At 45.3% G+C, this 27,712-nt stretch overlaps 2 protein-coding genes across 6 annotated transcripts in view; both read right to left on the bottom strand.

Moving 5' to 3' along the window:
* FSTL4 (follistatin like 4) overlaps window positions 1-1,215 on the bottom strand; it is a 236,482-nt gene extending 235,267 nt beyond the window's left edge. Inside the window, exon 1 of one of the 4 annotated variants that reach the window (XM_080400455.1) lies at window positions 1,087-1,215. The gene's annotated coding sequence lies outside the window, so the exon portion shown is untranslated. Of the gene's footprint in view, window positions 1-357; window positions 691-1,086 lie in introns of those variants that run through there. The other 3 variants (XM_080400452.1, XM_080400454.1, XM_080400453.1) reach the window with 3 other exon arrangements.
* The window catches only part of LOC308068945 (uncharacterized protein), a gene marked incomplete at its 3' end in the record, with an annotated part of 153,208 nt that continues 125,994 nt past the window's right edge, over window positions 499-27,712 (bottom strand). Inside the window, exons 2-3 of one of the 2 annotated variants that reach the window (XM_080400494.1) lie at window positions 6,124-15,819; window positions 499-5,895 (exon numbers count right to left, since the gene is read on the bottom strand). In XM_080400494.1, the coding sequence (XP_080256620.1) occupies window positions 499-1,701 (1,203 nt within the window). In that variant the 5' untranslated portion in view covers window positions 1,702-5,895; window positions 6,124-15,819. Of the gene's footprint in view, window positions 15,820-27,712 lie in introns of both variants that reach the window. The other variant, XM_080400493.1, reaches the window with a different exon arrangement.

Here is a 27,712-nt window from a genome sequence, read left to right as displayed (position 1 = left end):
AACCTTTCAGCGAGCCATCATGAAGCCCAACAGCAATGTCAGTCAGCCAGCTGCAGCACTGTAGATAAATACTAGATAAATAAATAAGTAGACAGTAGATAAATAAATCAGTTTCGATGCCTTAAGAACTCACTGACACCAGCGGTGATGTTTAAGTACAACCTAGACATTTCATTTGAGCAAAAGCGTACTTAAAAATATCTCATCTGATCTTTAAATTCTCCAAGACGCTTCAGTGCTCCCAGAAGAAATGTGGGGAACATCAGTCCGGCAGGGATGCCAAGATGCACCTAAACCTCGCAGGTGTTTAACCCTGGTACCCAGGGCTGCCTCCGCGACACTTCGCTGCGTTCCCACCACAGGTTTGCTCCGGGGTTTGGCTCGGAGAAGCCCCGCACCGCCCCGTCCCCCCGCTACGGCCCAGGAGCCACCTCCTTCCACCGCGCAGAAGCGTTTTACACGAGCTGGGAAAGGAGCCCCGTAGCTCTGATACACGAATTAACCCCGGGGCCCTCCCCGCTGCCCACGGAGCCCCGCCGCTGGCCACAGCCTGAAGGTCGCCCGGGGCACGGCGCCCCCAGCCCCGCGGGCGGCAGCGCGCCCCGACGGGGCGCTCCGCAGGGACAGCCGCCGGCACCACGGCGCCACCCAGGGGCCACGGGAGGAACCGCCGCCCCCACTCGCGATCGCGGCGGGACGCGCCGCCCGGCCCCGCGTCCCACCGACGGCGGCAGCCCCGGCAGCTCCGCCGCGGGGGGGGGCAGGCCGGGCCGCCCTCCGCGCCCGAGGGGAGGGAGCCGCGACCGCCCCACGCGCGGCGGCACCCCCGTCGCGCCCCCGGCTGCGGGGCTCTGGCGGGGGGCAGGCGGCACGCTGCCAGCGCCGCTGCGGGCGCCCACCTGTTACCGCGCCCGGCCCGGGGCCGCGGGCGGGGGAGCGCGGCAGCAGCCCCGCGTGTGCCCAGCGCCGGGCGCGCACCGCCGCGGAGCGGAGCGGCTCCCGCGGGCGCTCTGCCCCCGGCCCGGGCGGCGACGGGCAGCGCTCCGCCGGGCGCGCAGGGACGCGGAGCGCCTCCCGCGGACTCACCTGGGGCGGGGAGCGGGGCGGGCCGGGCGGCGGCGGCCGGGGGCGGCGGGCCGGGGCGGGAGCGGCGGCGGGAGAGTCCGCGGCGCGGGCCGGGCCGGCCCTATTTCTGCTCTCTGGGCCGGAGCCGCCTGACGTCACCGCCGCATTTGCATATTCCACCCAATCGCCAGCACCTGTGCGGGGACGGCGGGACCGCCCCCTCGGGGCACGCGGCGGGGGGCGGGGGGCGCCCGGGGGCTCGGGGGGGGGCGGGCGGGCAGCAGCAGGGGGGTCGGTCCGCTGCGGTACACGGCGGGGGGCGGGTAGCGGGGCCGCCCCCTCGGGGCACGGGGCCGTAGGCGGAGAGCAGCGGGGCTGTCCTGCAGCGGCAAACGGGAGGGGGGGACGGACGGCGTGGCCGTGGGGCCGTGGGCGGGGGCCAGCGGGGCACGCGGCGGGGTTTCGGTGGGACCGTCCCGCAGCGGTACACGGAGGAGGGCACCGCGGGGCCGCCCCTCGGAGCACGGGAGCTGGGGGCAGCGGGGCCGTTCCGCAGGCGCCCATGGAGCGAGGCGGGTGGGGGGTGTCGGCGGGGCCGCCCCCGCGGAGCACGGGGCTGGGGGGCAGCGGGGTCATCCCGCGGGGCCCCTGTTCGGAGCATCCATGCGTGAGTGCCAGTACCACGGGCCGGTTTTGGATGAGGGACCGGGCGGCCAGTGCCTCAGGAGGCCGGGCAGTGGGGGACGGGGTGAGGGGACAGCCCTAACCCCGTGCGATGTGGCCGTATAACGGGGTGCCTTTACAGGGCTCCCGATTTTCCCCCATGGGACCCCATAACCCGCCACGGGTTGCCCACGGTAGCACCGCCCCGAAGCCCACTGAAATGCTCCGTTTCCACAGGCCCCTGCTTATGCAGAGAGGCAAACCTTGACATTCATTCATCCTCCTCTTCACCATAGCATCTGGTTTAAAAAAAAATAATAATTCAATATAATAATTTCTCATTTATTTTTTAAAGGGGGGTGGATGTTTACAGGAGAGGAAGGCACAGTGGCGCCATGCGAACGAGGGGGATTTGGCGGGTTCTGTTTCAAAGGCAGTGAGGATTAGGCCATGTGACAAAGGCAATGTAACACCCACAATTAACAACAGAAGGAGATGAACAGTCTAAAAGACCTGATAAACATGCCAATTTTTGTGTTTCTTCCTACAAAGTGTCTTACGGCTGGATCCTGCTGAATTAAATCAAATTTGTCGTTGGCTTCGGTGTGACAAGGACAGGACCCCCTCATTCACATCCTTAAAAAGCGACAGGCTGCTCTCAGAAACCAGGTCTAGTCCGAAAGAAAATCTGTTTATTGACAAATCATTGCACAAAATCAGGCACGAGGGTGCACAAAAGGCTCTTCCATGAGAGGAAGCTTTTTTGTGCCTCTGTGTGTGTGTTTTATTTTCTTTGCAGGAAATACGAAATGATCAGCAGGTTGGGTCTCCAGAATTTTTCACACCTTTAGTTCTGGCCTGTTAAATGCAGCACCTCTGAAATACCACCAGCATTTACCAAAAAAACCTGGAGCTTATTCTACCCAAACGGTGCACAAAGGCTCGTAGGGACTCTTGGGGTTTTTTTCTGGTTTCCTTCTTTGGGAAGGAAATTATCTGAAATTGCCGATTCAAGGTGTGGATTAAAAAAGAAATCACAAATGTAATAAACCGGGGAGTATCCGGTGTGAGCTGTACACGGGCAATATAAAGGAGGTCTTTGTAGAGTGTCCTAAAAGAAGAAATGAGTGCGTATTTCACAGTTGGCCTATAGGTTTAAGAGGTCTGAGGTTTTAAAAAAATAAAGCTGAAATCTAATCAGAGGCAAATATGTTATCTGCAGTGAGATCTTTTTCTCTTTCCTGAGGGAAAAAAAATTGGAAGTAATATTGGTGGAGACAACTCTTCCCCATTTCCCGAAGGGAAGGAAGAAAAGTCTTGCTGCTTACCAACATCATTTTTCTATGGAAACATGTCCGTGCTGTCAACGTGAAGTATTTACTAACCCCTCTGTATCTCTTCAAGACGGACATAAACAGGAGACATTAGCAGACATTTGATGTGCCCGCGCAGCCCCCATTTATTGGCACCCACGGGTGCTGGAGGACACAGGGGAGGGATGCCATCGTGTCTCCTCACCAACAGCTTGCCTGGCTGAGACTTGCCGCGACACTTCCATAGCAGTAGGCACAGTTTGCTCATTTTACACCACCTGATGCAGTTGTACATTCATGGGCTGGAGCTGCTGTGTTTCTGCGTGACCCCGGCAGCTGAGCTGAAGGCGAGAGCTTGGCACCGCAGTGCCAGGAGCCTGCGGCGACCTCCCCGTGCTCCGGGAACGCTGCTCCTGCTGTTTTCATGCCTGTGCCTGAAACTGAGCACCTCGCTCTCGGCAGCTAAAGAAGGAGCGTGTTTACCCCGCGCAGTTGGTGTGTTGGGTGACTCGGCTCACACGAAGCACCAGCCTGCTCCGCCATGCGTTACCAGGTGCCGGGGGTCCCCACGTTCCTAACCCAGGTACCTCAGGATCCCAGATTTCCCTTTCCCACCGTTGGCACAGTTACATACCAACAATCATTTTTAGCATCTTGCACGCTTGGGTCCTGTGCAATTCTCTGGTGTTCTTTTGATGTTTTCCAACCTTTTGAAAATACAATTTCCAAAAATCAACTGGCAAACACCCCTCCCTGCACCCTCCACCTCCGGCCAGCTCCATCCCCCTCCTTTCCAAACACTTTTGATCTGTCCCAAGACCTTTTAAAAGGGCCATGGAAGCCTGGCTGTATCCCAAGGGGCATTTTTGAAAGGATGCTGTAGGAGCTTTGCTGGGGTTGGGGGGGCGAGGGAGTTTCTGCTGTCCCCCCTGCACTGGTTCACCCTCCCGCAAAGCCTGGGCAAAGCACACAGCTCTCTTATAGATCTGCAGAAATAAACTGCTCCTTGCTCCACAGCGGGCTGGCAATGAAAAACTGATAAATTCCTCATCTTCAGGGCTGGATGACTTTGAAGCAAAATAATTGTTACTTTCCTTTGAACTGGGAATTGGAGAGGCCCAAAAAACAGTGATTGCGGTTAGAAGGAAAAGAAAAATGGATTATTTTAAAGAGAGACTTGACAAGGGGAAGATTCTTACACAGAGAAAGGGAAAAAAAACAAGTTTGCAATATTTTTTTCCCCCCATAAAAACACACAATCACCTGTCCACTGAAATGACAGTTAAGCATTCTTCCCTTCCCTCAGTTGAATAAAAACGATAAAACCATTGGAAGCCATTAAAACCATTAACAACTGGAAGTTGAGAGGAGCTGAAGCTGTAAATGACAATATGTTTAATATGGTGTGGGCAGATCCGAGGACTGTGAAGAAGGAGAGACCTGGGCCAGTCCTGGTGTCACGCACTCCAGTGAGAGGAGCTGGAAATGTGCAACCTGTCGTCAGCTTTGACTGATGCGACTTCAGGAATTTGATGAGAAATCTTAAACAACAGATTGGTGAGGCACAGCTCCATGTCACTGAAGATACGATAGCATCCAAGGGTGACCACGGCAGTTAGTTTAAGGGAGAGAATTTTGAAGAACAGATGGTCTTCTCTTATTGGGCTTTGGTTTTTTAAATAAAAAAACCCAAACAAACCCAAAACAAAACAAACAAAAAACACACCAGAGCAATGCACATAGCCAAGATTCGCTGATTTCCACCAGCAAAGGAATTACCTGGTGATCATCTGAGCCATCTGAAGTATTTCCAAAATCTCCTAAGTGATGTTCAAAAGAGGAAGACAACATTTCCTCTTTGAAAATTCAAACTTCCAATGACGGCAAATCACCCACCTACCCCTTTTGTCCAGTCCTGCTAGCTAAATGTAATAATTAAACATGAGGGTTTAAAATAATGCGGTATTCACTGGAAACAAGAAGCTGAGGAGGTAATAGGACAAGATTCATGCTCATCACTTTTAGTCATTTGAACCAAGAGCCTAAATCAGACCTGATTAAAATAGGAAATCAAAGCCAGATTCAACCAAAACTTGAGATATTAAACAAACACAAATGTGACAAGAGTCATGATTCAATTATTAGGAGTCCATCTTTTAATTGCTCATTAAGATGACAGTGTGTATCTTTGCCTACATATATTTAGCAAAGCCTTTTCGCTTTGACGGCGCATAAAATTATCCATGCCAACTGTATATCTTTTACTTTTTATGTCAACTTTAGAGTTGCCAGTTTTTCATTATCCTCTTGGTCACAAATTAATAAGGAGGAACAAATTTAATAGCAGCCTCAAACCTTTAGAGATTATGTCAGCCTTGTGTATCTGTGCCAGCTAAATTACCATTTATTTCTGCTTAAATTTAATGTGGTCATCTTCATACAAACACACACATATTTAAAGCCTGCTCTCGGGGTACAGCATTAGCACACCGAGGGGCTGCTCTGAAAAGCTGACACGGAGCTCAGACCTGAACGTTTCTAATGGCATCGCTCCATTTCAGCTGCAGCAGATGGAGAGGACCAAGGTCAAGAGCAGCAGACATGCAAGAGTTTTTGCTGGGCACTGGTCTCCCATGGCATTACCAGTTTGGGATGTCTATGGACGAGCCTCTGCGGCAGTGGCATGTCCTTTTGGGTGGTCAAAATGGGTCAAGGCCCAGATCTAGGTAGGTGCTGCCCTTGGAGATCCGTCCTTCTGTGTCTTCATCACGCCTCAGTAAACGATTGCTCTATTTGCTAAATGCCCGCAAATGCTGGGTGCTGGATTGCAAGTGCTTCGCCCCTGCCTTCATAGCTGTAAGCCCGAAATAATAAAAAAATAAATTGTAAAAGATGTTTTATACCAAAGGAAATACTAAAGGTAGAAACAGTGGTTTGATTCATTTCACAGCTGTAGTCTTTTTTGATTTGTTCGTAATTTTCTACGCTACTGCTTCCAATTTGATAGTGCCTGGGCCTCGGATGACAATGAGAATGGGATAACAGATGATGAGCTCAAAATACTGAACACAATCATACTCACCCTACGTGTACGCACAATCAATATGTCACTTTGAGGAAGGAACCATCAGCCACTGGGCAAAGTTTGGAATATAAAATGTCACAGGAACTCAAGGCACGTTGTGTATTTCTTAGGAGTTGTCAGAGCAGCTGGCTTGTTGCTGCGCAGGGGACACGCGGACGGTTCGAACAAATGGTCCCAGGTGCCTGCATAGGAATTGGTGTGGATGGAAAATGGAAAGCCCACATGTGAGGCGAATGCAGGGCTAACGGCGGCGCCGGCGTGAATGGCTCCTGTGGCCCTTGACCCAGCTTGCGGCTCTGGGAACAGTACCTATTTTCCTCAATTTACCAATCTCTGAATATTGTGTTGGTTTCTCCTGCCAGATGCACGGGAGAGATCATCAAAGACAGTGACAGTGTTTATCTGAAGACAGGAAAGCACTTTGATCCATGGGCACGGATAATAATAAGGTGTTAGATTTTTTTTCCCAAGCTCCTTGGCTATCCGTACATACAGTCGAGTCATAGGAAAATCTTGGTACGCGTTCTGGAGCATATGGTGATCTTTCTTTCAAGCTTGTTTTCAAGAGAAAGTTTAAAGTGAGGAGGCTGTGCAGCAGACGAGTAGGCAGTCGGTCAGAGGTACGGGCTCCTAATCCACGTCGTCAAAGCTCCCCGTGCCAGAGAAAAAGAGGCAGATGAATGAAAGAGGTGAAGTTGAAAGAACGTGCACCAAAGCAAAAGAAAAAACAGCAAGAAAATGTGAGTCTGCCTCATCTGAAACAGTTGGAAAAGTTTTCTAAAGCATCTTCACGTTTTATCTCATCACTTAATAGGTTTTACTTTATGCCTGTGCATATCTACACTGTATATCAAGTTCAAGAAATACATACAAGCAAGGGTGAATTGGCTACAGATTCCTTAAATTGCCTTTGCAGACAGATGGCCAGCAGGCAGGCTGGGAGGGAGAGTACAAGCAAGGAGGACGTCACTCTTCAAGAAAAATTAAGAAATGTAAATGGCACCATCAGTGCTAAGAAAGACAAACCCCTGCAAAGCATGAGCCAGGCTCAGTTCAAACAGCAATTAAATGATTTAGAACAAGGCTGATCATTTACAATTTTTAAAGGTGAAAGGTGTGATTTTGGTAATACCTTAAAATTAAAAGGCCAGCCACTCCATCTTTAAAATGATGGTTTCTCTCCTGGAAGACTTATCTCATTGTCAGTCCATTAGCAGCCAGCCAGAACCCATCCATACAAAAATAATTGGCTATTGATATATGGTAATGCTGAAAAGTTATTCTTATTTTTGTTCATTGCTACAGAAAGAGATCCTCTCCAGCCTACGCTTTCAATCATTATAAATGCTACTGTGAAAAACTAAAAACACTTTTCTGAGATAGATTAAGATCTACTTCACAAATAAATATATTTTATCACTAAGAGAAGAGGCAAATGTCACTGGCACTGAGTGTTTTATACACAGCAGAGACCACTTACGCTGGAATGTTCCCCTCATGGTAAATTAATGTCACCGGCTACACACAGTCCCCTCCACACGAGCCGGCTCGGATGCAGGGTTATACCTGCGGGACACGCATGAAGAATCGTCTCTGAGCCACGGCAGCAGCGTCTCCTTTCCCCATGACCGTGGTGAACTAGAGCTGGGTAAAAAGGAGGCTTTACCTGGAACAGGGATGGTTTACCGGAGAGGGGCAGGGACCACCGTTCTCCGCAGGGACCCAGGTCCCATCTTCCCCTTTGCTCAGGAAAGGGTCGCATCCTGCCCACTGCTGCGGTGCTGGGGTCCGGGAGGAGACAGCAGCCTGGGAACAGCAACACCCACCCCCACACACCAGCCGTCGCCCCGTAAAATGTTATTTATGCGCAGGCTGGGAAGTTTGCATTCAGGCTGTTAAAGCTGCGAGGAGCCGGTGGCAGATGCTGCTCTTGCCAGCTAAGCACCCCTCAAGAACAGCTAATAAAACCAGAGGACGTTAGGCTTCGTAATGCTGTATTTTAAAGATAAAGAGTCTCTGGTTGGAATCACGCAAAGATTTTTACTTTCTGGCCGACAGCTATTTGGCTGCACTGTGACACAATCTCGAGCTGAACTGCAACAACAGGTTATAAACCCTGGCTGAGATGATACGTGGGGAGGTGTGATCGGCAGAACGGAGAAAGTGGGGAAATAATTGAGCTTGACAGAGAATTTTTGGGACCATGGTTTGAGCCGGTAGTTGAAATTTCTCATGCTTAAGGCTCAAACACACACCAATGAGAAAGCAAGGTGTGGAATGGCTTCAACAAATCTGTCTTGGGACCTTGTGTAGACATTGATTTTTGGTGGGTTTGCCTTATTTATGGCCATTCACATCTAATAGTTGTTGATAGAATATTTTAAGGGGTAAAAAAATAATTTTAGATTTGTTTCAGCTGCCTATAAAATTGTTTCTCCTTATATGCTTGTCTTGTTCAGCCAAATTTCTACTGTAACTTTGCCGACACAGAGAGTTTTAATTGCTTCTGTGTTGCTATTAGAAGCATATCACTCTTAGTAGTTACTATACTGAGCCTCTATTATCCCTTTAGCAACAGTCTCTCCCGCAGTAAAAAGAAATGCATTTTTTTTCTCTTGTCTCTTATTGTGCAGAATTATTCTTGGATATTACAGTCGTCAATGTTTAGTATTAAATCATTTCCCTGCCAATTCATTGTAATCAAATCTTCCACAAAGTCGATAGCAATAACATTTTTATAAGGCATTGTCTCTCTCAGCCTATTAGGTGCTTTCAGATCTTTGAATTTTCCATTCTGAAAATAATAGATAGTGACCTGGAAGAAAGCGTAAAATCTGTGAAAGTCACACGAGCAACCATGTAATTGCTCATGCCGACAAACCTTTGGGTCAGGGCTTTGACTAGTTCCAACAGGTTACTCAATCATACGAGTGACTTTTATTTTCTGTAGAAAAAAAAATAATGCAAAATAAATAAATGAGCTACCAGTCCTACTAGAACCAATAACAATATTTCTATCGAATTTAATGGGACCAGATGTTGGCTTTGCAGAGTTATATGTGGTGTTACACTGGGCACATCTGTGCCACAATGCAAATACGCCATGAGAACTCACAGGGAGGTACTTCAGCTGGTTTAGAGGAGGCACAGGCAGCCGCAGCCCTGCAGGACAGAGGGCTGCAAAACCCACCCCAGCCCCCAGTATTTATTTGCTCCGTGAACTGGCGCGTAGCTGTGCGCTGCTGCAGCCCCAATGCCACAAGCCGCTGCGGAGGTGGCACGGGGACGCCTGTGCCAGCGCAGCTGAGGGTGCTGCGGTCCCACATGTCACCCAAAGCAGCAGGTGCTTTGCAGCCCGTAGGGCCGTGCTGAGACACAGAGCGCACCCCTCAGCATCCTTGTAACTGAAAGCAGCTTTCACCTGCCTCCGAGTCCGGTCCTTGGGGAAGCTTTGGTTTCACCCTCTTCTGCCTTCAGGAGGGGCAGAGTCACGCTGCTGGGGGGCGCTCTGCAGTGCAAGGAACCAAAGCAGGTCACAGACAAAGCCAAAACATGACAGGCCACCTTAATTGCAAGTGCACAGCTCGCACAGAAGCCGACAGGAGTTTTGTCTGAAAGCAAGCGGCACGATTATGGTTTCCTATCATAGCTGTTTACAAACACAGATGGAGAAAATATGACAATGAACGAAAAAATACCCCAAATTTCTCTATAGTTACGCTGTGCTAATGACACTTGCTACACCGTAACTCCATAAATGAAAGGAGAAAGGCTTATCTAAATGAGTTTGTTGAGCCTTAAGAAAAGGCTCGGGAGGGGACCTTGCTGCGCTGGCAGCTGCAGAGGGGTGGGCAGTGAGACAGACCCAGGTGCTCCTAATGGGCACCCAGCGACCGTGCGTGGCCAAGGGTGCAGCAGGGATGTTCTGGTTCCATAGGAAGGGCGAAAAACAGTCACCCTGAGGGCAGTTAAAGACTGGAGCAGGGACTCAGAGAGGCAGTAGGATCTTTCCTTCGAGATAGTTAAAGTTCGGCTGGACAAGGCTCTGATCAACCTGCTCTAGCAGACCCTGCCTTGAGCGGGACGTTGGGCTCAGTGACCTCCAGAGGTCCCGTCCACCTAAGTTAGTCTACAGTTCTGTGATTTTATAAATAGCTTTTGACATTGGCCTGTAGAAAAAGGAGCATCACTTAGTGAATATAAACAGCTAGAGCCCCGATCACTTTCAGGCAATCAGGCTAGTGTATATATGTTTTAATGCTATTGAAAGTAACAGGTACCCAGATAACTTCTACCTAAAAGAGCAAAGCAGAGGCTCAGACTCTAAATCGACAGTGAAAACTGATCTAGAAGGTCCTATTTTCTGTCTAGAACCAGAAGTTCTCTTGAAAATTACATATAGGATATTGTGATGAACATACTCTAATGCTGCTGTGATATTAAGTAAGATTACCACATGTAAAAAAACCCTGTCATTTCAATTCCACCCTTACGGAAACTCCTGGTGAGGTCTGAACCACGATCTCTCCCCTAAACTGGTGTTTTCTCCATTGTGGTTGTGCACGTTCTGGGTGCTGCTGCTCCCTGTGGCTGCCGCAGCAGAGATGCCCAGCGTACGAACTCAGCATCTCCAAGAGTTTTCCCTCTTGAACATGCAGCTCTCTTCAGCCTGAGGTTACTTGACTTGGCTTTAGGCATGACTAGTGCTGCTGCTGAAGTCTTGAATCAATTCCACAACTCAGCGGCACGCTCCCAGTATACGCATCCCTCTTCTGCAGATTTTAATGATACCAAAGGATCTTTCAAAGTCACAAGGCAGTTGCCCGTTAGGTGACTAAGTTTTATTTTAACTCACAACACCGATCCTGCAGTCAGTGAACTATCTACATCTGGCAGCTTACAACTAATGAACTAAACAAACTGAAATTCAAGGTGCACCAGGCAGAACACAGGCTCTGAAGCAGTTGTGCTGTTTAATTTGAGTTTTGGGGGAGTGCAACAATCTCAGCATCACTGAGACATCAGCATCATGACCCTCGTTTAACTTATTGTTTCCATACCAAAGAGGAAAAAGCAATGCTAATTTTGAAAATACTTTAACTTGTCTAACCCAACGGTACTGCAGAACAATAGCAACGATCCAAAAGTGGCCATACGCTGATGAGTGTGTTTCTGCTGAGGATGGCTTGCACACCCTTACACACTCAAAAGATGAAGCATGGAAGTACTCTGCAAGCACTTCTCACTTGCAAGTGTGGATGACAGAGCTATGTCTGTGTAAACCGCCTTGAGTTTCATTGATTCGGATGGGTAATTTATTTCTAACTCTGCAAGGCAAACCCATAGAGACCAGCAGTCAATACCAGTAGCAGTGGATTAGTGCAATAACACACACCTTTTGGGTCAGTGGGCAGGCAGGATAGTTATTATTCCTATTAGCTCAGATCCAGGTGGAAAAGAAAGGAAAAAGTTAGTGTCAACTGCAGGCTGTATATAACTTGTTTCTCCTTTTTCTTTGACAGGGTTACAAAATCTGCTATTCTGTTGGTTTTTTTGTTTGTTTGTTTTTCTTTTTTAATATTGATGCATTTAAAACAGGAAGAAATCGAGAATGGGAACATCTCAAGTCCCTGTTCTCATCTCACCTTCTTCATGCATTGTGTAATTCCCTAATGTCTGGGAACCTGTTCAAAACTGCTCGCTGTCAGCGCGTTCAGATCTCGAGGGACAAGACCCACAGCTAATACTCAAGACAATGCATTCCTGTCTACGAATAATATGAAGAGCTGAATCCTTTTTTCTTCATCTTTTTGCCTCTCACATGGCCTTAATGAAGATTTTGCAGTCCTGGCTCCTCAGGGGCACACAGGTATCATCTAATATCTGCGTTTAAATATTCTCTCCCTGCCTCAAACCCCAGACCGAAATCTGAAAACCAGGAAATAGTTCATTCCAGGCATCATACATGAGCAACGTACAAACGAGTCTCTGTAAGCAGAGCTTTAAACACCTGAAAAGAGCCACAGCATCGAGAGGAAATACAGGGAAGCCCAGAGGTCCTTACCCTTCTAGGGATGCTGGCGTCAAGGCATGAACCTGAGGACATTTGAAATAAAAGACTTCTACAGCCAGGACAAAACCTGTTTTTTCAGAATCATTTGCACGTGGTGAAATATCCTGTTTTCCTCCCGCCCCACTCTTCATGCCCCCAAATGTCTTTTCAACACACGTAAGAGGTTACTTGCTCCACGCTGGGTCCTGGGGAGCTCTGTGGGGGCTGTCTAGGCTCCCTGGGGAGAGCTGCTCTCCTGGGGAGGGAGGAAGAGCTTTAGATTAGCTCCCCTATTTTGTTCTCATTCACTTAAAGAAGTGACAAGACCACCAAAAGTAAAGCTAGCCTTGAAGTATTTTTGAAATGCAGCAGTTTCTGTGCTCTAAAGCCTACCTTGAATCCAGTGTCGAAAATCCCACTGGAGAGTATGTGCAGCCCAGCACCAGCAGCTTTCCATCTCTGCATCTCAGGTGACCAGATTCTCTCCAGATTGTTTCTAGACATTTGTGTCCCTCCTGCATTGCCAAGAAAGCAAAGAAAGAGCCTGACCAGGACAGCTGGCATGGGTCAGCCTTTATTTGGGGCAGCTGGTTTTATAGGTATTATAGATGTCACTACGGGGACAGCTCCTCCAAAGCCTTGCGAGACCAGGGACCTGGGCATTGTTCTTCACATATGTAGAAACCTTCCAGTCATCATGCCTTTTCTGGTAATATAATATAATACATATTATTATGTATATTACAATACAATAACAATTACATACTTCAAGCACATATTGACAGATGATTTTTATCTCTAACTGGAATTTTTGCTTTGTTAGTTAATAGATTTGAGTCCTATGTTCTTATTCAGATAAAACTCCCAATTTTTATTGGAGTGAAAATGAATACCTAGATCACTATTTGGCCCCCATTGGACTGGTCTAACTGGAGTTTATATGTGCTTCAATTTTAAGAAATGAGTGAAGCCGGCTGTAACACTGCTGGGAGAAAGCAGGTAAGAATTACAAAGATATACATTAATAAATTCACCCTTTCCTCCTGTTATTTTATAGACTGCAAATATTTAGAGTGTCACAAACATTAGATCATCAAAAAGCTCAAACTGGCCAGCAGCTGAACATTACCCTGCCATAGGAAAAGTTACAGGCATCTGGGCAGAAATGATGCTGTGTGACCTCAGAGACCAGTCACTGATCCTGGTGGACAACCAGGGAGTAATCAAAATGGGAAGACTATAAAAAACTAACCTGCTGGCTGACAGTTATTTATCCAAGCAACTTGGTGAATACTTATAAATAAGAAATACAATAGCACTGACTGGAGTTGGCTTAAAAATTATCCACAATTAATAAATTGACCCATCCTACATACTCTGTTATTTTCCCTGACATTTTCACAAGCTACAAATCTGATAATACAATTAAATGACAAGTTCAATCACTTCTTTATTTCATGTATATGTATATTATAATATTTTATAGCTGTATTACAGAAAAGACTGTTTACTCACGTTGTATCTTCCCTAGCATAATTCAGAGCTTTGCTTGCCTAAGAAATTACTTGTCTGCATTTTGATTAAAAAAGCAAAACCTCATTGTTCCCGTGGCAAATGAATTCAGTCTTTAAATGAAACTCATTGTCACATCCTTTTCTATGCAGCAAAGGCATTCAGCTCCTGGAATGGTTTTAACCTCTAACATAGCACTTTTGTGTCTGTATCTGATCCAGCCATGATTCATTTTTCTTCCAAAGCTTCATCAGTGTTGGGGCTCTGTACTTAGTTCTCAATGAACTGGCTGTAACGCAGCAGTTACAGCTCCCTGGAAAATGACACACAGTAACTCTGTCAAGTTTTTTATTAGCTTGGGTAGGTCTTTTATTTTAGCAAGGTCTTTTATTACCTTGGATAGCTTTGAACTAGTTCTGAAGTGGATGACTGAAGACCTGGAGATCCAATTTTATATTGAGAGCCATTAATTTTTTTTTAACCACAACCCTTGATTATTGATAGGCTTTTGTTCTTTACTGTCATTGCACAACACATTGGTGGAGTGAATCAGAGGCACAAACTTTCACAATTACTTACCGGAGTTTGGATGGGTCATGGCAACCAGCCGGCAGAAGTCCTCTGACTTTCAGGATGCAAAAAGCACCAGAAGCTAATCTGATCCTTTCTGTTCTAGAATATTTGCCAGAAAACATCACAAGAACGTTACAGAGAAAGGAAGCATCTGTACATCTCCAACAGCGGTTATTCCTTTGTCCATTAATCCACCCACATACACAAACCCAACTAATGTGAAGAAGCTTAGCATTCCACCTCAGCGACTGCATCAATCAAAATGGACTCCATCAAAATAAATGAGCATGAACGAGGCAGTAAGACCAGGATCAAGCTGTAGAAGTGCAGAAACTTGAAAAAAATTACAAATAAATAGGATTTCATTGAAAATGTCAAAGTGTCAAAAATGATGTAAATCCTTGCCAAAATAGCACGCAATACACCCTAATCCCACTTCCCTCGAGCGTAGTAACCATTCTCTTCGTTTGTATGCTTTGAGTTACACTTTTATGGCTTTGACATTTGTTAAATTTGAACTGATCTCATAATCTAGATTCCTTGTCCAGAGTAAAATAATAAGATGTGTGTTTGAGAAAATTTTGAAAAATGACCAAGAAATTGATTTGTTCCCTTTTTCTAATGGAGACTTCTTTACATTATCAAAGCACTTAAATAATCTAAAGCTTTAAAGTTAAAACACATTGCAATTTTTTTTTTATTTTTTTAAATTATTCTTTTAAAAAAGTGCTGGGAATAAAATTTTTCCCTAATGAACCTCAGTACAATTTCCTTACAAGTTCAGTTGTTCAAAGATGCTTTCTTTTCAAATTCAAACTTAAAAGGCAACAGTATTTAAAGCTTGTGTCAATTCAGACTTCTAGGTAACTGAAATCAGCCTATGGCTATTACTTGATAAAGTTTAATCCTTTTATATGGATCAGCCTTATTAATGAACCAAGTAAAATTTGTATCAATCAAAGACTGCTTTCATATTTAGGCTCTTTTGCCTTAGAATTATTCTTGCATTGGACTATGGCATGTAACATCTTGCTATGTTGTTCCTTGGATTATTTATACTGTTGTGGCCTTCGGAGAGCCACATCACAGGATAAACCTCCTGGTACCACTAATACAACAAGCAGTTGCAATGACCCTCGGATGTTGTCCAGCAGTCTGATAAATGGATCTCCACGTCGCCACAAGGATCTACTGGGCAGGGATCCAGCTGCAGACTCGGCAACAACAACAACAACAAAATCCTGTTTTTCCTTCAGTGTTACAGACCTGTTCCTGTTTCTCAGTCCCTGTATCCATCCTGCAGCCGTGGCTGAGACGGACACAACACCTGCAGAAGGTCTACGAGGAGCTGGATGGTGATGTCCAGATGATGCTAAGCATCTTCCTTTCTTGGGAGCAAAAGTCACCAGTGCTTGGCAGGATTTGGTCCTCTCTGCACAGTACACATGACTACAACGCATCCTCATGGGTTTGCATTTAAATCGCAAGTTTGAGAAGTTTCCATTTGCCTTATGGACCCTGTTGTCAAGATCTCACAGACGGATTACACTGTCCTGCTAAAAAATTCATACTGTAGGGATCAGCTAAAGTTAAATCTAAGAGGAATAGTACATTACCCTGGGAATAGACTCATATTTCAAACAGACTGTTCACTAAGATCTCACAGTGTGAGTGAAGGTGGCAGAGCTGGGACCAAGGCACCAGGCCCGTGGGGGGCTGCAGAGGGGAGGAGGAGCATCCCGGGAGCTGCAGGTGCCCGGCGGGATGGGGCCGTGGTGCTTCTCCTCTTCTCCCATGAAAGGAGAGAGGGTAGACTGCTTTGGAAACGTTACTGTTTTCAACAAATTATCCCTTAGAAAAAATCTGGAAACAAATTATAAAATACAGAAAAAGACTCTGTAGACTGGCAAATTTCCTTTTTTAAAAAACAAACAAAAACAAGACAGCACATTATGTGTGTGTTGCGCTGTGAACCCATGGTCATTCCCTTAAGCTGGGGAACAAAGGGCTCAGAGCATCACCAATACGGCTCACAAAGACCCCTCACTGCTCTTCTCCTCACAAACCAGCGCCTGTTCTTGATATTTGAGGTGTGTGTGGGGTGGAACACAGCAGGGAGCTGGTGCCAACCCCAGGAACTTCTGCTCCTCCCCCCCCCCCCAATTCCTTCAGCTCCACAGAGGAATCCTGCACCTTGTTCAGCCCCATTACCCCATTCCGGGGTCTGGGACAGCACATTTATCACAATACCAACCCGGTGATAACCTGCCACCTGATAAGGAACCAGAAGTTTCTGGACAGTTTTACAAGGGAAGTCGCTGCTTGCATTCATTTTGATTTTTGCACACGGCCATGCTGGCCGCAAAGCCCTTAATTTCAATGTGAAGAAACGATCTTTACAAATTGTAGCCAGTATCTGACAGATCCAGGATTTCTGTACACATTTCTGCTTTTTGTTTTTGATTTTTAAAAAATAATAGTCTTTAGATGTTGGTGTTGATTTACTTTTTCCAATTCCTTATATATTTGCCATCTGGAAACACCTAAACACCAGTAGGTTTCGGCCTCAGGTTAGAAAGCCTTTGCAATTTATTTCTCAGAATTGCTAATAACTTTCCCTGCCAAAAAAAATGGAACAAACAATGATTCAGCAAAGCCTTTGAAGATCAAAAGAAATATAATTAATTTGTTAAAGTGGAAAAATACCCCAAATACCTGCTAACAAAATTGTATTTGACCTTGTGGGGTTTTCTGCTGGGAAGAACAACTATCCACGTTACACCAGCAGGATCCCCCCGCTCCCCGGGAGAAGGGAACGCTGCGGTGGGCTGGCCCTAGCCCCCCTGAGCCGCCCCATCACCCCCTCCACAGGAAAAGGCAGTGAGAAGCGGGGGGGTAATTACCGATGGAACCGGGGTGGTGTAATAAGAAGGCAACCCAGATCTTGGATGCCCACCCACCGCCCGTCAGGGCTCCGTACCCCCACCGTGGCCATGCCCCACGGGAGGCAGCCCCCAGGGCCCCCCCTGCCCCAATGCCTTACCCCCCGGACCCGCAAACACGGTGTCCTGCAGGCCCGCAAACATGTTATCCCACTTATCCCGTGCACCCTGAAACACCTTATCCCAAGTTCCCACGTACCTTCAAACGCGTTATCTTACATGTTATCCCACACACCCTTAAACATGTTACCTGTGTAATCTTAAACACGTTATCCCACAGACCATCAAACCCATTATACCACATTATTCCATGCACCCTGAAACACGTTATCCCACGTAATTTTAAACCTGTTATCCCACGGACCATCAAACACGTTCTCCCACCTTCCCATGTACCCTCAAGCACATCATCCCACACACCCTTAAACACATTATCCCGCGTACCCTGAAACCTATTATCCCACAGACCCTCACACCTTATCCCCCACACCCCCTCACACCTTATCCCCCCCCCCCTCCCAGCCCCACTGCGCCCCACACACCCCCAGTCCCGTTACCCCCCCGACCCCCAGCCCTGCTGCCCCCGCGGCTGCAGGGCTCGGCTGTGGCCAGCGCTGGCCCTGGCTGGCATCGGCTCACGGGACGTGGGGCAGCTTCTGGCCACCCCTCGGTACCAAACCTGGCCACGCGAACCCAGTACAAACCCCCACACGATGGAGTTCATGCGACTGGTTTATGGCACTATGTAAGGTAACGCACATACACCTGCGCTTGCCCCTGCCACTTCCTCACCAGATCTCATTTAGTGGCAAAGGTACTAACGTCCACCACAACTACGTAAGGCAGAGGGTTGTCCTGCTCAATGTGCCAAGCGCAGGAGGCTGTGCAGGGATGGGAATGCTGGCAGGGTGAAGGTACTGCCCGTCCATGGTGCAAAAATACCCATCATCTGTCCCCACCACCAGAAAATCCCCAACACAATTAATCTGAGCCCATTCTGCTGCTGGATGCTCTGGAGAAATCCAAACCACAGAAATGGCTGATACTGGCTGGTCCTGTGCAGTCATGTCCTCATTAAATTTAACAGGAAAAGATGCATTTTCAGCAGTTTACATGATCATAAAAACCTGTTAGGGTTGGTTTAACCAAACTACAACAGCAGCTTCTGTGACAAACATCTTAAAAGTTCTGTGATTCCTCTCCCACCCCACTGAAAAGGTGTGATAAGCTGCCCTGGTATGGCAGGCAGTGGTTAAATGCTAACACGTTATGCAAGTAAAAATTTTAGTGGCTATAATACTGTTTCACATGGGATGCAAGCCTTTACAAAGCATCATAATAACATGGAGAAGTTTGATGTTTTTAAAACAATAACTATTTTTTTTTAAATGTCATGAAAACATGAAAAAAACCCTGAAATTTTGCAAGTAATGGAGACAACTGAAATATCAGTGGGTACATCATGTTGGCAAGACTTGTTTGGAATTAAAAAAGTTGAAACAGCTTGCATTAATGATGGGAGAGAGATGTAATATTTTAGATACGACCACTGGATGAGTTCCATTTTATCAACAATTCTGTAGAAACAGCCATGGAAATGTATTATGTTTGTTTTGGGGGAATTAACTGCTCAAATAAACTCAATTTAATTTCTACATTACTGTGGGAACTTTAAAGTCAGACTGACAGTTTTTCCATAGCTTGGTAACAGTAATATTAGCAAACGGATGCTCTGAAACTGGTTTAATATTGCTAAATTAATTATTTTTGTTGGTGTTCTTGCCTTAATCCAAAGAGAAATGAAAGCAAGGCAGAGTAAATCAGAAGTGAAATGCAATGTTGTAGGAAGACCTGCACATATACGGCACACGTTGCAAAGGCCATCAGTCGGCGCAAGCTGGGCAGTGGGTTTTATGAGACCTGAAGCAAAGGGCAGAGCAATGGAGCAGGTTTTTCTGTCCCAGTATTCCGGCTGCTAGTTTTATTTTCACTGTGACCTTAAAAAGCAAAAAGCAGAGCTGAAGAGTATGGGGAATTCCAAGGGAGAATCAGACATTTGCATGCATCCATCAGTAAAAATAATAATAACCACCCCAACAACTACGTTAAAAACAAAGTCAACTACTGATTTAGTTTTCATATCTGGCAAAAAAACTTTAACGCTAAATTAGAGGGGTGTTGCCTTCCTGAGCCTGCCAGAGCCTCAGAGACAGTGGGGGGGTGGATCATGGGGACCCAGCTCCCCAGAGCCTCCAGGAGTGAGCAGCAGCATAATCCCGCACAATCCCACGGAATCCAGCCCGGCTGTGAGCGGCGACTCGAGCCGGGGGATAACTCCTTCGCCTGCATCATGGGCGCACACCAAACCCCACAGCTCGTTCCCAAGCAGCTGCCTCCCCTCTCCCTACCAACATTTCCTTCATTTTTGTTCAAGACTCACAACAGAATGAAAATAACAGGCTGACAGCAGCTGCTAGTTTGAAAAATTCATCCGACAACCTGCAATGTCACCAACGTGAGCTGGAATTAAACATGTCTGGGAAGACAAATTCCTTAGCTGTTCGGTGCTGAAGGACAGGGTAGGTAACATTAACTTGGCTAATTGTTTACTTGCTTAGCTAATCTAACATAATCTGCATTGATTAGGTTTTGATTTCATGCTGGATGAGTATACTGCTTCTGTGCGCCTTTCGGTTAATTTGTGGACCGTACCAAAAAGACATTTTTATAACATGTTTAACGCTCCAAAACTGGGAGGGAACAGCGGAGAGAGAGAAGGCGGCCAGCTCTACCGGTATTAAAAGCGTCATTAAACTCAGCATTAGGTAAAGGTCTTGTTTTGGGATGCACTCAATGCGCTTGATTAAAAATGAAGTGTAAGCAAAAGGCATTCAAGAGAAATATTCAAATGCAAAGTACGGTGTAGGTTCCCGTGTAGGTGAACATATAGAGCTTATGGGTGCTCCTAGCTCTTATTCAAGCACCTTCCACGAGTCTTTAAAGACCACAAAGCCTCGGTTCATGGGCTCAACTGCCACAGTTTAAGGGTGGGTATGTTCTAACGAGCGTAATGAAACTGCCATTTGCTTGATAAGCCCTAAACATCGCATGAGAAGAAGAGAGGTAATTTTAAGCCTAATGAAATGTTATAAATAGGTAAATTTTGATCACTTTTCCGAGTTTTAATGCCATGGGGCCAGAACCTTCCTCCAGAGTTTATTTAAAGTATTTATTGCTTTGAACAGGAGAAGGAGGGGAGAGAAGAATTCGGCCTGAAGAAATTAAATCTCAACTTTGATGGAGACAGTTTCCTGAAATACAGGATTTAATTGCATTTAATGCTATGGAGTTTTGGTGTATAAACAATACTTTCTGCAGCACAGGGGTATAGAAATACTGTTCTAGCTAAAAATGAAACAGCTTGGATGGCTTCATGGCCCTTAACAGGTAACAAAGTTCACAGCCTTCACCTTGAAGTCTCCAGTTGAAATCTAGATTGATTGTGACTAAAAGTAATTTCTGTCTGACAGCTCATGTGAAGAGAGTTACTTCATTTCATAACAAATGTGTGGCCAACAGCCTAAAAATTTTTATCACAATTTAACAAGTCCATTGGCAGTCCCAGAGGCACTGCAGACAGGTGGAAGTCAATCCCGCCTGTCTGGGTCTGGGAGAAACTGAGGTGGGGTAGGGAAAAAAAACCCAGAAGCAGATCTATGAGCATTATAACTCTTCTGTGGAAGAGCTCACAAATTTAATTGCTTGAGCCTCTCTGTAGGAGCAAAATTTACCTGCTTCCTCAGACAAGGCTGCTGGCTAGCTAATGTGTGATTTTTGTTCCATAGAGCTGAGTTTTCTGGTTTGTAGAAAAGGAAAATGAGCAGTTTAGGTCACGACCGCTTGGGAAGGAGGCAAATTTCTTCAGACGTGCCCTTTTCTGTCCTAGGAGCGAGACACACACGCCAGGGCAATTCTGGCAAATGCCAAAGTCGGGGTTCAGTTGTGTGCCTCAACTACACCCCCAAATTAGGTGGGATGAGCCAAGCCACACTGACTCAGCTTGCTCTTCTGCATTTGCTGCATGAGAAAGACTTTCCAATACAGCTTCTATTAACTAATTCAATATACATTTTTCTATTTCAAATAAAACTGAAGAAGCAATGAAGCAAAGAAATAAGCCTATATTCATCCAAATTTTAAATGATTTTTGCTCATATCTGAGAAAAGTTCACTGCCTTTCCCAGAGTAATTGACATGTTTGTAGAAAAGGAATTTAAAGGACTCAAAGAGCGTGTTTGTGAAATGTGGATTTCAACTCTAAATAAATGTGCCAGGCAAAACGTTTGCAAACACATCCATTCAGGAGCCTGAAATGCAAAGCGATTTCTCTGACCAACTGCAGCTAAAAGTATTTGTATCATTAAGCAATAATAATCAGCTATTAAACGTAAATAATAATTAAGAAGTAGTCATTGCCTATTAGTGACAATCCTAGGAAGACAAAGTGAGGGTAAATTAAGGCTACTGGCAAAGGACGCGTTCAGCTTTATTGTTTTAGTTAAATCTCATGTTGGCACTGCTTCATGCATCTGTGCTACACACAGAATACGGGAGTAAATCCAGTGAAGTCACACTTGGAAACCCTCATTTTACTGCTTGGGTTACTGTAGATCATATAGTACAAAGAGCTCAACAAGATAACCATCCATTGACAAAAAGCAAATCTTGATAAATCAAAGTAAATTTACACCATGACAAGATTTTATATACATGTATTTTTTGTGTATACATATATATATACACACACACATGCATATATGATAAAGGTCTATAGGCAGATTTCTACAAAAATCTGGGGAGATCTATGTTAAGGAGAAACTGCATATAACTGAGGACTGAATTATTTATTATGACCTGGGGCAGCTTTAAATTATGAACTTTTCACATTTGATTTTTTACAGCAGAGGATATCAGCCTTTTTCTTTCTGTGCAAGTTCCATCATTTCCTCATCAGCTTGTTTTTTCCACTTGGTGCACAGGACAAATTCTGTCCTTAGGTGAGCGGGACGGCATTGATTTCGGTCAGCAAGTGACATATATGTACATCCAAGGTCTTTGTTTTGTTCTGAATGGAACAACCACTCTCATTGATTTATGCCCTATATTTTCAAAGGTGCATTAACTGCATTGCATCATTTAAATCAGAAACATGTAAATTATCCAAAAAGCTGAGGTATGCAGTTCTTGCAGGAGAGCAGAACACCTTTGATATGTCAAGAAAAGTGATTATTTCCATGGCTTCCAGCAACTCTTAATTGCCATAATAGGCTCTTATTCAGGGAGAAGTCGTTAGGTTTGCAAAGTACAGTGAATCTGTACTTTATGACAAAAACAATAACTACAGAGAAGAAGTTTTCAAAGTACAAGAGAAACATGGAACAAAATACAGCCAGCTGTTTCACATCTCCAAGAATGTTACATACAATGTTCTTGGTCATCCATCACTTAGTCTGCAGTGAAAGCAACACAAACATCTTCTTACAATCTATTAATTCCCATGCTCTTCCCGGTTACCAACTCCACAGAAATAGAATTATTAGATCTCCAGTTCCCCTTCTCGTGGTTCCTATTGATTTTTACTAGTTTACCACAAAAGGTCCAGATTATCAAGCCAATGTTATTTAAAAACAAGAGCCCTCTTTGCTGGTGAGACTCTCTACTGGTTCCCAGTTTGTCACTACTGGAAAGGTATTCTACTGAGATTGTGTCAAAACAACAAATGTCTAAAACTGTGACACTGGAAAGGATGGCAGCTAACCTTCATAATAAATAATGCAAAGCATGAGCTCATTTGGACTAACCTAGATGATTAATTTTGAATCTCCGCCCTTCCCGCCCACGGCTAGAAGTGTTTAACTTGAGGTACCATGCATTATTTCTTTTGTTTTATAGTATTGATGGTACTTTCAGATATTTAAACATGTTACCTGAGCAAAGCATTTTGACAGATGCTTGGTTTTGCTGGTCCCATTCTTGTTGTTGCTTGTAATGAACTAAACTTCCAGAATTACAACTGGCCTGCAGCTATTAAGGTGAGAAATACTCAGAAATGACTCAAATTGAAGAGGACAGCACCAGCATCAAAGCCAAGGGTAAGTCATCTGAGCTCCCTCCATGGCCAGCCCCAGTCCCTGCTCAAATCTTGGTCAAGTCCAAGACCACCTAACAGATCCTGCAAGGAATGCACACACCTACAGCTGTAAATGTTGGGAACACTTCACGCAAGGGCCGGCCGGTTACGGCAGTGCTTTGTACTGTGATTTAAACCCACGCTAGCAAGCCCTGGTTTCTCACCACGGAGCAGCAGCTGGGGCGTTCAGCCTTGGAAGCTCTGAGGCGAGGCTGAGCTGTTTTTTGCTGGCTAGGCTATGTGTGTAGAAACAGCCACCGCATCACTGATTTATTTTTGTCAAGAAAATAGAGTTCTGAAGACTAAGAAGATATTAAGTTGTACAGGGAATCATAACATTTGAAGACTGCATTCCATCATTCTTAAAAAAAATCCATAGGTTGATGTCAGTTTATTGAAAAACACGGTTGTACTTCTAACCCAGTCCAAGGCTGTCTTGTCTTTTTAGGCTGAGCTCGTCAGAGCGTAAAGCATCTACTGTTCTGAATTGATGTAGTTCCTGGTAGAATGCAGCACAGCTTTGGATAGTTACCCAAGTTTTACCTTATAATGAAAATAATTAATAACTCTAGCAGCAGTGGGAGTTTTGTCTGTGAGAGCGGAGGTTGCGGTGAATGTTTCTGAGCTATTTACTTGTTGGGAAGGTCAACTGTGGGCAATGTCACTGCCCAACTCACACGTTAACTACAAGTTTAAACTTCACAGTTTCTCCACACCAAATTTCATGCCACCAAGTGGCTTTCAAGACAGGCTAAAAAAAAGTGTCATTTTCATCACTGCGGAACAAAGGCACTAAAGCACCTTGTGACTGTAATATAGAGAAAAGATGCTATTGAGTGACGCATCTGTCTCCCAGGTCTTGAAAGGAAATACAACGTGCTTTGCCTTACCTAGTGCTCACTTGAGGCATTCAATCTAAACAGTCATTTCAGAGTTTTACAGAAGACAATACAAAATACCGTGCAATCACGGACAACAGCTTTTGATGACAAAGAGCAAATAGACAAGGTATCCTTTCAGTTTAACAATGTAGATAAAAGGGCATTTTTGTATTTCCAAATGATACTCAAGGCTCAGGTGTTACAGACAATACGAAAAATAATGCAATATTGCCTCTGTCCAATGCACTTTTACTTCTGGAGTTAGTTCACCTATATTGATTCACTGCTGGTGCTCATTCTCTATCAGCTTCACACACCCTTTTTTGTATGAGGTCAGTGCACAATATAAAAATAATACTAAACCTAGGAGGAAAAAAAGTAAGGGTATTTATGAGACTAGAGTTGAAATTGCCTCTTTGCTCCATTTAGTTCTTTAAGAACAAGAAAGCAGAATTCTTTTATGCCTTGTTCCATTGTCTGTCAGATTTGATGACTTTTTTTCCAAAGCGAATAAAGAAAACACACCTGTAACCTTGAAATTCTAATCAAGTATTCTGCATAGTGGCTGGGCAAGAGGAGAAAATGGAGGGAAGGAGAAAAAAGCATAGGTATACCTGGTCCTCCATGCAGTAGGCAACTATAGTTTCCAACATTTTTATTTATATGGCTTCGGTGGAAATTCTCTTGAAGCATAAATTCTGATACCTAGGACTCAGAAAGTTTATCCCAACAACAGTGGCTCCTTCAGGCCACACACACTGCCTCATGTTAAGTTTTGCACAATATGAAGGACACCAGCGGTGTGACTTAGAGCTGATACAAAGCGCAGTGGCATGGATGGGGCTCTTTGGGTTGACTTCAGTGAGCCTCGGATCAGCTTTAGCACTTGGATGACCTGGGGGACAACAGCTGCAGACTAATATTCATTATTCAAATGCTATAGGGGACATAGAACACCTGACAAAAGCTGGCATATTAATTCTGATGCTATGCCAGGATTTGAAAAACACTAGAATATAATCCTAAAAGTAGCTCCCTAGGGAGTTTCCTCTCTACCTGCTTACCACATTGAGTCCTCCACGAATAAATTATTGGGATCATCCTTTTAAAAATAGATGTTATTTACTTTCTTAATAAAGTCAATTGGAATGGGAGTGTCCAACGCTTCTTAAGTCAAACCCCAGAACGAGATGCCCACTTACAACTGGATCGACAGAATGAAATACAATAGTACCATCTAGTCAATCACAGAGAGCAGAACAGGGAGAGATATTGCTAAATAAAGGCAAATCCAAAAAAGAATGGTTCGCTGTATTTTTAGTAGTATATTCATTTTTCAGTTTGTACACTGATAAAGGTCATTGGTGACAGTGACTCTTTATTGACTGATCAAAGGCCGTTAAAGTCAACAGAAAAAGTCTCCAAAGAGACTCATTTGAGCTCTGTTCCCAGATGTATGTCAGCTGTTTCATTTTGTAGGCGTCCTCAGTGTAAGAGACTGCTTACATTGTGGTGAGTGTGAAAAGCAGCCCACAAGGCCCATTGTCATTCCTTCGGGCCAGGCTCCTGGATGCAGATGAAGGCATCTTTGAAGAGTGTGAAGCAAGAGAAGACAAGTATCAGAAAGTAGATCCATTTAGAAAGACTAAGATGTCTTAGGGGTGCGTGAGCGGGTTATAAATGAGACAAATATGCACTCAAAGTGAAAATAAATACTTCCTTTTTAACCAAAGGAAGGTAAACATGCCACCAGGTCGAAAGCGAACTGCAGCTGTATGATTTTAGAGCGGTCTTTCATAGCACCAACACTACCCTCCTGCTCCTACAAAGCATTACGCTCCTGCTCCTTTGACCTCCAGTGGAAAACAGCAAAAACAGACCTGAAGTTCGTCTCGAGTTGGGCACAAAATAACCCTGATATTAACTGGGAATTTTCATCAAATATCTGCATATTGAAAATAGACACAAAGAATTGCAATGTCATTCTTTCAGCTGTTCCTGTCTCTTTCTCCTTCAAATGTCAACATTTTATAGGTTCTTTTCCCTTTCTTATTCTTTGCAAAAACACTTTCAGTCCAGTATAGTTTTCCAGGCAAACTGCACACTTGTCAGATCACCTGATTAAGAGCCCTGTATTCATTACTATAAAAACCAACTTGCTCCGTGAATCATTAAAAAGCAGATTGGTCAGTAATAATAATCAGTTTTCTGCTAATAAATACAGTTCAGCATGCATAATTCTATGTCCTACTCCAATATCAACGATGGAGAATTTAACTTTTAAAAAGTGCATTACTGAATATAATATTAGTGCATTGGTCTTAGTAAGGAGCATTACCACTGTCTTTAAAGGGCAGTCAGTTCATGTATTAATTATGTCACTCGAAGAGCACATTGATTTCTTGAAAATCTCTTCATGCATAAAAGCAATTTGAATATTGTATATGGCTAAACCCTCTCAATCAACTTGAACAGAAAGAAAGACCAAAGTTGTACTTGAATTCAAGAGCTGGCATCAGGAACAGCAGCACAGCCAAGGGAGCCCGCTGCGTTATCTGTCACCGCCTGTCCGTGTGACGGACACCAGGGGATGCGCAGCAGTCCTGACCACCTCTGTGCTGGCCAGGAGGAAAGAGCTGCAATGGACACAGTGGGTCATGGACAAGGCTGCAGAGGGATATTATGTGCCAGCAGGATATAGTTTGAGAATTTAATGGAGAAAATTGTGGAGAAATATTTGTAGGGAGAGGTTGGATGTTGGGATGGCACTGTAGGGCTCACCAGCTGCCGTAGACACATGTGGCTGATGCTCCCAGCCGTGCAGGGCTGGGCTCTGTAACTTGCTACTCTGCACGCACCAGTGTTCGTAAGGAAACTGTTTTGTGTTCTCATTCCAGGAACCTGAACACTGAAGTGACCACAGTAGTGAAGCTCAGGACTCCGGGGAATTATATCTCCCAGAGCAATACATGAAGAGACTCCACTCATAGCTGTGAAACTCACGGGACCACCAGGGCTCTGCCCAGCAGCCCCTTCCACACTGGTGCAGTGTGGTAGCGAGGCCTCATTCATGTCCACAGCCCAGAAAGCTCCCCATGGGAAGGAAGCACCCAGGGAGGCTTTCAGCTTCTCAGGCACATCCCTTACAGGTGCTGCAGCTTCCCAAAGCCCCACCTTGGGTGCACCTCCCTGTGGGGGTCTGCCCATCCCTGGTTTCAGTCTGTGGTCTGAAAGCCTTTAGGAGATGCTCAGTCGTTAGGGATGGATCTCAAGGCCCCCTGAGACCTCTCTGCCAGCCCAGTGTGAAGAGCTACCCACAGCATTGCTGCGGAGCTGGAAGCCCCATTCTCCAACCTCTGCCTAATTTGTGTTTGCTCCTGAGACACGCAGGTATCCCAGCACGGCAAGCTGAGGCTAAATGCGTGACAACAAGCAG

The sequence above is a fragment of the Falco punctatus genome (assembly GCF_963210335.1).
Source record: "Falco punctatus genome assembly, chromosome: 8".
In the NCBI taxonomy this organism is placed as follows: Eukaryota; Metazoa; Chordata; class Aves; order Falconiformes; family Falconidae; genus Falco; species Falco punctatus.
This window is presented reverse-complemented; position numbering and strand designations above follow the sequence as displayed.